This window comes from Brienomyrus brachyistius, chromosome 2 (genome assembly GCF_023856365.1).
Source record: "Brienomyrus brachyistius isolate T26 chromosome 2, BBRACH_0.4, whole genome shotgun sequence".
NCBI lineage: Eukaryota > Metazoa > Chordata > Actinopteri > Osteoglossiformes > Mormyridae > Brienomyrus > Brienomyrus brachyistius.
Genome location: NC_064534.1, coordinates 9,770,697 through 9,782,134, shown reverse-complemented (window position 1 = coordinate 9,782,134; position 11,438 = coordinate 9,770,697). Strand labels below are relative to the sequence as shown.

Here is an 11,438-nt window from a genome sequence, read left to right as displayed (position 1 = left end):
GAAGCAACTTTCTAATGCCAGAGATGACCGCCAACTTATCCGACAGCTTCTCACGAATCGGAGGATGACATCAAGTGACCTTCAAAGGGAATGGGAAACATTAAGTGGTGTAAATTGAACATAGAACAGGGACTGAAGTTCCATGAAGCAAGGAAGAAGTCCTTCATCAGTAAGAAGTAGGGAAGAGCCAGACTGGAATTTGCATGCATTGAGAAATGAGTGAAACTGAAAATTTTGTTGTGGTCTCACTTTTTTCCAAACCTGTATTTGGGTTTAAGAACTGACAAAAAAACCCCAAAAAAAAATAAATCATTTGTTGGTATTCAGAAGGTCGCCGGTTCAAATCCCTGGGTCAGCAGAGTGATGCTACCATTGGGCTTTTGAGCAAGGCCCTAAACCCCAATTTCTCCAGGCACTGGCTGATCCTACTTTCTCCTCCACACCAGTTTCATGAGGTGGCCTCCTGCTTTATCCTCACCATCTGGTCGGACTCCTCCAAAACCATGTCTTCTGTGTTTAGGTGAGGTGGCCAGGCCTTATGATGCAGCTATCACTGTCCTTTGTAGGCGGCTCGGCATATTCAAACTGACTGGCGCTGTACGTTTTGAGTTATAACAAACAAAACCATATGAAATAAAGCCATTAATGCACAAAGAGGCTGCCTGAGGAACCTAAGGACTGACTTAAGCAGAGTAAAAAGCATAATCAGTCCCCAAATCATTCAGTTACAGGGGGGAAAACAGTGCAGTGCCTGACACCTTTAGCAACACCCCCTGCCCCCAGGGGGTCCAGAAAACAGATAGACACGGCGACAGAAATGGGCAAATTTTTAATCCCTCAAATCAGGAACGAGAAGGGTATACCATCCACTCACGTGTAATACACAAACTCAAGAGGCACACGGGGCTCTTGGTGGAACAAGAGTCCCCTCTGCTGGCCGTATTAAGTACTGTGACAAGCAGGATAAAGCAGACGGACCAAACTCTGGGTGGAATCAATTTAATGGAATATAATGGAATAATGGAATATGTACATTTACTACAGATTTCTGCTTACAGCATACTATTCCAGTGATATCAAAAAAGTTCTCAAAAAAAAAAAAAAAAAACCACACATAACTGACACTTAAAAAAAAAAAAAAAAAAGGTACCCCACAGGTCAGCCTCACTGCGCTTTGCAGTTGTCGTCCTGCCTGGGTGACGAAGGCTGCATTGTGCCATTCCAGTGCTCCAATGAAAGACTGACATCTGAAGGATACAGGGAGACAGTTATGAGCATTTTGGGGTTAAGAGGTCACAACCCCCCCCCCCCTTTCCAGGCTTTGTAAGGTGGCATTAAGCACGACAGGCATGCCCCCCCCCCCCCATACCGGAAACTGCCCCCAGGCTGGAGTTGTCGAAGAACTGCCGAGGGCGATCGAGGCGCACCCCCTCCGAGTGGGTGTCGAAGAACTTGCTCTTTGGAGAGTCGAACATCCGGCCATCAGAAGCAGCGACCAGCCGGCGCCCCCTTGTGGGAGTGTGCGGCGACTGCAGCCGCGGGGGGTGCGTATCTCTCCGATTCTCCTTCAGCTGCGTGGCTCTGCGCCTCCACTTCACAGCCTCCTGATGACTGGTCACTTTACTGCACCCCCCCCACACCACAGACTTTAATGACAAGCTAGATCCCCACTCAATGGTAATTTCAGCTTCAAGAACATCCCCGGACATAGAAGACACACAGACTTTTCTACACACTAGGCATTGTCCGTTCAGAGTAAAGTACATTTAGAAAGGTGGTGTTTTTGTAATAATGCAGGTGGGGGGTGAACAGGTTCTAGAGGACAGCTGTTTTTTCTATCCCTTGTAGCTGAATAATCTTAAGCTTGAGAAATAATCAGAAGAGAGACAAAACTCTTAAAATAAGGAAAACATTAAAACACACATCTTCCCAAAAAGCAGGTGATCTAAATGATCAGCCATTTAATATTTCAGGAACTGCTATCTCACACCAGCCCTGAGACCACAACTGTACACAAGCAGTAATTCGAGCAATGGCCTAAAACGTACGACATCCTGGTAGGTAGGAGACCCAGAAGCTGAATTTACCTCTCAGGATGAGCATTCTTCAGCTGCCGCATGGCCTCTTTATCCATTAGAGGGCTCTGGAAAGAGCACCCCCTTGTGGCGTCCAACATATTGCGTGACATTCCTGAATCGATCACGACTACATGGAATCAGAGGGATAAATGTCTCAATCAATTGCACAGAATGCAATAGACCAGGCTTTATTGCCATTGGCTGGGACACGAGAAGGCTTCTCCACCATTGGTGTTTTAGCTGAAGCCTTACCTGATTGGTCACTATGTACTGGCGTTCTGCAGGTCTCCTTTACTTTCTGTAAGGGCTCTTCTATAGGTTCCACACTTGAGGAGGCACAACATAAGAGGCATTTAGGACAGATTCCTGACCTGGAAGCGATCAGGGCAGCCCACAGCTACTGTGCCCTTGACCCAGCTGAGATAGTCAGCCCACATTTCACATGGCTTTGATAGATCATTTCGAAAATTAAAAATAAACGCACAACTTCAAAATTGTGAGAAAAATGCGCAAGCGTGGATTGAGCGCAGGTGTGTGTCAGCACACTGTCTGATCAAACATCCACTGGCCGGCATCCTAACTCAGTTGCCCAGCACTGGTTGTTGTCAGAGCTGGTGTCATGTGCTATATTATAACATTTGCTGTGTGTTGTCACTCTTGTGTAACATCCATCCATCTTCCAAACCGCTTATCCTATTGGGTCGCGGGGGGTCCGGAGCCTATCCCGGAAGCAATGGGCACGAGGCAGGGAACAACCCAGGATGGGGGGCCAGTCCATCGCAGGGCACACTCACACACCATTCACTCACACATGCACACCTACGGGCAATTCAGCAACTCCAATTAGCCTCAGCATGTTTTTGGACTGTGGGGGGAAGCCGGAGTACCCGGAGGAAACCCCACGACGACACGGGGAGAACATGCAAACTCCACACACATGTAACCCAGGTGGAGAATCGAACCCGGGTCCCAGAGGCATGAGGCGACAGTGCTAACCAGTCTAACCACTGCACCACCATGCCGCCCTCTTGCGTAACATACGGGTCCTAAAAGTTTGTGTTACAGAGCTGCAGGTCCTTGTCAGTCATCTCTCTGCATTTTTCATCTGTGATCTTGGTCGGATCCTCTCTGGGGTTTATTTGTTCTTGCCATGTTTATTTAGGTTTCCTTCAGGGAATCTGGTTTTCCGCCACAGTCCTAACGCTCGTGTTTGGGTGCGCTGGCATATCTAAAATTGGTCATGGTGTGCGTTACTGTGTGGGTGCCCTGCTCTGGATGGAATGCCAGTCCAGCGTGTGCCCTGCCTCATGCCATGTCCTTCCTGGCACGAGCTTCTGGTTTCCCACAATCCTTTGCTTGATAAGCAATGCGTACCGTACTATGCATGCACGATTTTTGCAATTTTCCGTAAACATATATACTGAACGGTATTTACAATGTACAGTTCTGTGGTCGGGGTACGATTTAAAATATACGACAGGCTGGGAACAGGTGTACATGCAAAGTACATATGCGCTTTTATGAGGGTCATGAACATACACGGGTTCGGAGCATCGTGGTGGGGTGCAGAAGTAATCGACTGCGCAAGATGAGGGAACTTTGACAGTGAACAAAGGGCGCTTTTCCACTGCACCAAGTACAGCACTTTTGGTACTTTGCCTTTTCCATTGACCTCCCTTCCAGAACCAGTACCAAAAGTCCTAGTACTTAAACTGCCAGACCAGCTAGTGTATTTTGTTGGTACTTTAGGGTGGGACGTGCAAATGCTTTCTTTGTCGATCGAGGCAGGGTATTTGCATCACCAAACACGACACAGCTGCAATCTTTAAAAAAGAACTCAGAAAACGATAAACTAACAAAAACAAACAAAACGAACAAGATAGATGATTCGTGGACAAAAGGTCAGGGTGGCATGAAATGATATAAAAAGCTGTGTCCCATTATTCATGACAGCGATCGACCCCCCCAGTAACTAACAAAATGACTTGCTCAAATTAAACATCACAGCACTAATCTATGTATTCTAGTTGTTGAAACTGATTTTAAACATTAGTATCGGAAAAAAAGTATTGCTCAGGAAACAGGTATAGAAAAATTTTTAACAATCCCCCCACCCCCCAAAAAAACCGCATTGAATAGAGCACTTACTCCTCTCGGTTCCAGGCAGACAGCACCACCCCCTTCGGATCACCCCTGAATGTCGTGTCCTTTCTCTGTAGTTCCATCATGCTGTTAAACTAAGGAAAAACAATAAAGCCTAAATACCCCGAATACAGGCGTACAGAAGCAGGGTTTCTCTGTGGGTTCATGACCTGCCATAATTAGGCTATTTTATATCCCACAAACCAAACCCGAACAAACAACTAACCAATCAAAAGCCTCTTTCTATACCACATGACCTACCCAGAAAGGGATTAGTCCTCCAATTAGAAACACGTATACCTCATATTCCTCGAGTCTGCACTGTAGTGCCTGAATGGCATCGTCCCGCTCGCTCACTTGGGCGTAAACGTCCTGCAGCTCTGTCTGCAGGAGCTGCGTGGCCTCTTTGTGGACGGCGACACTGTGTTCCGCTTTGGCCAGGGCCTCCTCCAGCCCTGTTATCCTCATCTCCTGCTCGAAAGAGGGGAGAGGGGGTTAACCCTCACACGGAGATCCAGGATCACTCCCTGTGGAGGCTGACTGGCTCATTAAAGCAGCATCTCTCTACCAGGTCCACAGCTCCTGCCAAACTGCCTGATGGTGTATCCAAATATTTGCTCCCTCCCAGCTCTTGAGAAAAAATGTGAACTGTCTGGGGAGGGCGGGGGGGGGGGGGGGGGGGGGGTACCCGAGAAGCAGGCTGAGAAAGAGTTTAACAAACAAGGGCAAATCTGCACCAAAGCCTAGAGGGAGGAATCCAAAGGCCTTCCACATACACAGCTCCACCTGGGCTGCAGGCTTTGAAAGATCACAGTGAGTGAAAAGAAAACACCAAAGCCAGGAGAGCCCAGCCCCACAGCCCCAAGCTGCTGGAAATTCAGAGAGGATCCTGAAGAGAACAGGGATGCAGAACCGCAGATGGTTCACAGGTAAACTAAATACCTGAATCTGCAACTGCGATGCCTCCTGCCCACACGACTGCTGCCGGAGTGACCTGTCAGCATCACTCTTCCTCAGCTCTTCTTCTTCACCATTGTCATCCAACTAAGGGAAGGTAGCCTAAATGAATCACTATGAAACATCAGGTGTGTGTGTGTGGTGAGCAACGTGATCCCAATGTATATTCCGCTTGCGATGCCACACACCCACTGCCCGGCATCCCTCAGGCCTCCACTCTTCTTCCTCACTTCCTCCAGCTCCTCAGCCACCTGCTGTGTCTAAAGATGCAGGTGCCACAATCAGCCTCTAGGTGGCACAGTGATGTAAGGAATTGAACAGATGATAAACCCCCAACCCGCATCCCCACCATTTCAGACAGCAGAACTGAACTGCTTTACTGCAATATCCTCGTGTATAAATAAAGATCCTCTGGGATTTCCCCGAATCCCTAATCCCCCCATGAAGGGCATCCAACTCACTCGTCCCTGAAGCTCATCCTGCTCCTTTTTCCAAACTCGTCCCTGCTGGTTCGGAACCTGCTGCGTGTGGGTGACCTGGAGACACACACCCAGCAGACCCTTTAGAAAAAGCAGAGACGGTGGCCAAACTCCCCAAGCTCTAATACAACCGACAAAAAAAAAAAATCATAACTCAGAATGAGGGAACTTTGGGTGTTTTTCCACTGCACTGGGCGCCGCACTTTCGGTACGGTACCTTCCGTACTTTCCCCTTTTCTGTTGACTTGCAGCCGAGTACCAGTAACTAAAATGCCAAACCAGCTGGGGTACTTTTTTGGTATTTCGGCAAGTTGGGGTGGGACTGGCAATGCTCTGTCTAATGGTTATGCAAATAGCCCGACTCTAAATACAGTACAACTGCCATCTTGAAAGAAAGAAAAAAAAAACGTTAAACAACGATAAAGTAAAAATTACTTGCGATCTGGTCGGAAGAACAGATACAAGACGGACTGGACCGACTGATCAAACCTGCTGTTTTTAGGGTCCAATCACCGACTGGCTTAACCTGCTTCTCATTGGTCATGTTATTGGTTTCTTCAGGAGCAACACACACACACACACACACACACACACACACACACACACACACACACACACACACACACACACACACACACACACACACCACCTTTCAGGCCTTACCCAGGACCGTGTTTTCCTGCAGACCTCTCATGAGCCGTGTCTTCCCCTTCCTTAGGCCCTCCAGCACCAACGCTAATCTTTACTTATTTAACTTACTTCTGTACAAATACTTCACCTGCTCATTTTCTTCATTAAGCTCTTCACTCCTCCTAGATGGTACATGGTGGTCACCCAGGCTGTTGTTCTTCCTACTCTGCTCAACCTTGGAAAACCCAAGAGATGTTTTAAGGGCCATAACACAGATGGTGAGTCTGAGTAACAATGCCGAATGAACAGGGCAGAAATGCCAGAGCAGCGCAAATCTCCAGTCAGAGCTTCACGAACAAACAAACCAGAACAAATGAGGTTCAGAGACTATAGCTGTCTGTGGCTTCCCCAGTTCTATTAATCTGGCCTGGAGGGCTCTCTCTCTTACCTGGAACAGCTCCAGTTCGGCTTCTTTGGCCTGGTTGGTTACCACCCTCTCCTGGGACCACTCCAGTTCGGCTACTCTGGCCTGCAGGGCTCTCTCCCTCTCCTGGGACAGCTCCAGTTCGGCTACTCTGGCCTGCAGGGCTCTCCCCATCTCCTGGGACAGCTCCATTTCGGCTACTCTGGCCTGCAGGGCTCTCTCCCTCTCCTGGGACAGCTCCATTTCGGCTACTCTGGCCTGCAGGGCTGTCTCCCTCTCCTGGGACAGCTCCAGTTCGGCTACTCTGGCCTGCAGGGCTCTCTCCCTCTCCTGGGACAGCTCCAACTCAGCCCTCAAGCCAACTTCAACATCTGAGGGGGAAAAAATTCAGCTACTTAAAGACATGACTGAAGAGACACCAGCAGTGAAGCAGTTGATATTTACAAAAAACTCTAAAGAAGTTTAATAACTAATCTGCTTCTCCCTCCAAGCCCCTCCTGAGAGTCAGTCAGGTACACCCTGCTGAAGTAAGCACCCACCTTTAGGACACGTCGCAGCCTGCATGGCCATCAGCCTATCATTCTCCTGAAAAGTCCGCTGTAGCTCCTTCAGCAGATCAGCCTCCATCTCCTTAAATCGCCTCCTCTCCACCTCCAGCCGACCATTTAGACTCCGCACCTCCTCCTCCATCTTCGCGTGGGCTTCGGCCATCGTAAACTGGTGGGAGGCGCAGAGAGCGAGAGACTTTAAACCTGCACGCACGCATGCCACCAAACATGCCAAGGCGCCCCGCCCTGCCGCACACCTCGCTCTCTCGCAGAGCCTGCGCCTCCGAGCGCAGCACGGCCCACTCCTTCCGGGTGTCACGGCTCAGCGTCTCCGCGTCCTGTAGGGAGCGCTTCAGCTGTCTGATCTCCTGGGCCGAGTCCTTATGCCGCTGCGGAGCGGAGAGGAAGCGGTCAGCGCACAGTCAGGATAGCGGCGCGATTCCGTAAAGGGACGATCACAGCCACCTCAAGGAGCACCTCAAACACCATCACTGCTCAAGTTACACAACTGATAAGACCAAAACATTCATCCATTGGTCCACCTTCCGCATTGCTTATCAAGCAAAGGATTGTGGGAAACCAGAAGCTCGTGCCAGGAAGGACATGGCATGAGGCAGGGCACACGCTGGACTGGCATTCCATCCAGAGCAGGGCACCCAAACAGTAACGCACACCATGACCAATTTTAGATATGCCAGTGCACCCAAACACGAGCGTTAGGACTGTGGCGGAAAACCAGATTCCCTGAAGGAAACCTAAATAAACATGGCAAGAACAAATAAACCCCAGAGAGGATCCCACCAAGATCACAGATAAAAAAATGCAGAAAGACGACTGACAAGGGCCTGCAGCTCTGTTATACTGTCCTCCTTCCTTTTCAGCTCTGCTACCATGGCTGCCAGATCCATCTGAAGAAAAAAAAGACAGAAAACAACCATCAGTGAGGCCTCGGTCGGATTAAACTAAGCACATTTACTGGGGTTGAGGAATGACCTGACAACACGAAACAGTCACAAACTACACATCTGAAAGCCTTGTCTGCTTCCCAAACACAAGCAGGGATCTGTAGACTCACCTCCAGGTTCTGGACATGTGCCCCAGATGCGTCCGCGGCCTTCTTCAGAGAGGCGATTTCTTCGAGCAGCTCTTTCTGAAGGGCAGACAAACAGGCACCATTTCACGTTGGGTTGACAGGTCACCCTTAAACCTCAACACTGCGGCCAAATCGACTAGCAGCCACTCTGACAATCCTTAACGGAGGATGTATGAAATATGTCCACGTTATCGACACAGGAGTGTCTATGAGTCAGGCTTCAGCAAACGTGGCTGGATTACTGCACACGGTAGGAACGTTTTTGCAAAGCTGCCTTTCTCCATCCAACAGTCACATCAGAAAACAGCTGCAAAGACGATCGTTTCAGAGTTGAAACATTTGGCCCACATTTAGCTCCGGGAAAGGAATGAATTGAAGCTTTCAAACGCTAATGGTTACACAGCTGGCAAGTGTACTGTACCTCACTCTGCCTGGTGCTCTCCTGCTCCAGGGCCCTGAACTCCTCCATCTCCCGCCTCTCCTCGATATCCTTCAGGAGGTGCTCCTTCTCCTGCCTCAGGGTCTGATTCTCCTCCTGCAGGGCACGCAGCTTCCTGGCGATGAAGTCGCACTCAGCAACCACCGCCGCCTGTTAAAGGGCGTGACCCGTGGCAATAACGAGGGTGGGGTGAGGGTTAGGACCCGCAAAAGGGGCCCCAGGATCAACATGGCTTGAAGAGAATCACTAACCTTCTCAGACATCAGAACTTCACAAAGCTGGATGGTTTCTTTCAGATCCCTCTTGCACTACAAGTTTCAAAATATTTCGTAAATTGGGCATTCTGTACAAAGCAATAACCAAACATACATGCTCAGTGGTCAATTAAATGTCTGTACGATATATGATATCATCAAACGATGGTATTCATTTACTATTCACACAGGAATGAATACAGGTACACTGGAATGAGTACAATTTGCCGGGTCAGGCTATATGCCTGATATATATGCCTTATATATAAGGGCCCAACGGAGATGTGGCTGTTCTACCAAGGATGAGACTCGAACCAGCAACCTTATCATCACAAAGGCCTAACCCACTAAGTCACACACTGCCTCTGAATTCTTAATTCTAATATGGGACTAGGAATGTATTGTAGCAACATATTATCTATATTCCTCCCCCATGACCGCCATATTAAATTTTTCAAGAATTGTCCCCTCAGGATCATTGCAACCAGAGATCAGCTCTTCGGCTTGTTAAACACACTAATCAAACCCACATCTCAGGTTGGCATTCTGTAGTCAGCCTACCTCTTCCTGAATCTCCAGGTCTGCAGTCTGTCCTCTGGCCTCCAGCCTCTTCTCCGGCTCAGCCTCCCTCTTCCCAGGGGTCTCCATGTGCAACTGTAGGCTCAGCCTAGCCTCCCCCACCAATGACTCAAGGCTGCGGTGGCAAAACAAACAGCAGCTCAAGGAAACTGAAACATGGCTGCAGTGAGCCAGGCGAGGGAGAGGCAGACTCACCTGAGGGGGAAGCCGTCCAGAGTCCCGTCGGTGCTGACCAACTCCACGTCACCCAAGAGCTCGTCCATGATGTCACTGTGGCATCCAGTGCTCTCACCCTCTGTGTGGACAAAAACCACCACTGAATTACAACCCAAAACAGAAATATAAATAAAATATCACAAAGGGTCGATTCATTTAAAACAGTAATTTCAAGCTAACATACTTGCTTGTCAGAATTACACAACACAATGTTGTTTTACTATGTTAATTGTACCGAGGTTTTACATTTTAAAAGGTACAAGACAAGCTACCTTCCGAGGATTTTAAAGTCCACCAAATCAGCATCTTCAGCATCCAATTATGTACAAGCGCCAAAACACCAACATTAATAACAAATGGAATCTCTCTCTCACAGCTGATTCAGCAGTAACTGACAACTCACCCAAACTGAAGGTCTTGGTGTTATAGCCATCGTCCACGTGATCGACACTTTGCGCGTTTTCCATACGCAAAGAGCCACCCTCAGCAACATCTTCCCTGCATGATACATAGAGTAAAAGCATTCGCTCATATTCTTACAGTAACAACTATGAGCTCCACACAAAGGGCAGTGAAAATAAGGCTCTTTACAGTGAATAGCCCTAATCACCGTAACAGAACATGTGCAGGAATAACAGATTGTCAGACCAGTTCAGGAGAAATATTATATGCTGGTTACTGTAATTGAGATAGACATATGAGCTGTAAAACAGATCCTGAGCATCACTCATAAAATCGATCTTTCCGGATTAGGATTAATCGAATTATGCTTCTCACTACAGTGTGCGAAAAGAACTGTACACACACCGTAAATCTATATAAAACTGGGAGATTTCATTTCTCGGCACCGGAAATGAAAATGAACCAGTGCACCAAACGACCCTATGATATATGTGTCGGGTGTTAAAACCCTTACGGTTTGGCGAACATGGGCACGACCGTAACTTATCTGTTTACAGCCGACTGGCACAGTTCCTCATCTGTATCAGCGACACCCCTCAGTATTCCAATATATTACAAAATAGCTACTTTCCCTCTCCAACAGTTTTCGCAAAATTGATCACCATGTTGAGTATTTCTACAGTATTCACTATCGAATATTCTAACTTTAAGATCGATAACCGGGCTATACAGTTACATAACCAGCCATGTTATTTGGATTTTACGAGAAAGTACAATCTCACCTCTGTACCAATGTTCCAAAAGGAAGATCAAACCGAAATGTAGATTCATCTGTCATTTTCGGCGATGTAATTAGCCAGTAGCACTTTATTTCGTATACAGTACAAAGACTGTTTGCTAATGAACTAGTAGGCTAACATAACTTCTGCTCAGTGTTTAAATTTTGGTACTTTACGTTCATTGGATAGCGTCACTGAGTGGCGTGGACTGTACCAAGTAAAGAGGAACGCCACACATTAGTAAACTGTGTGGGAATATAATACAGCTTTTATCAATATAAGTATATTCGATTTATATAAACATTTTAATGATATTGGAGATATATATGCACTTTTTCAAATAATTATAAAAAGTTTTCTTATTGGATTGCGTTTTCTTTTCTTCACTGCCAGTGTCATAAACGCGAGACGCCGTTAC

At 47.7% G+C, this 11,438-nt stretch overlaps 1 protein-coding gene across 1 annotated transcript; it reads right to left on the bottom strand.

Annotated features, from left to right (window-relative positions):
- Positions 1-1,047: 1,047 nt before the first annotated feature.
- LOC125727213 (plectin-like) lies at positions 1,048-11,190 on the bottom strand. The gene is made up of 21 exons (XM_049003979.1): positions 11,024-11,190; positions 10,243-10,337; positions 9,819-9,918; positions 9,606-9,738; positions 9,042-9,098; positions 8,773-8,940; positions 8,334-8,408; positions 8,098-8,166; positions 7,516-7,647; positions 7,250-7,427; positions 6,735-7,081; positions 6,435-6,521; positions 5,639-5,713; positions 5,366-5,437; positions 5,163-5,264; positions 4,521-4,691; positions 4,227-4,315; positions 2,331-2,404; positions 2,088-2,205; positions 1,370-1,623; positions 1,048-1,247 (listed from the first exon to the last, which is right to left on the bottom strand). Exons 1-21 carry the CDS (start codon positions 11,077-11,079, stop codon positions 1,165-1,167), a joined length of 2,535 nt encoding a protein of 844 aa, XP_048859936.1. The 5' UTR covers positions 11,080-11,190; the 3' UTR covers positions 1,048-1,164.
- Between the last annotated feature and the right edge of the window lie 248 nt (positions 11,191-11,438).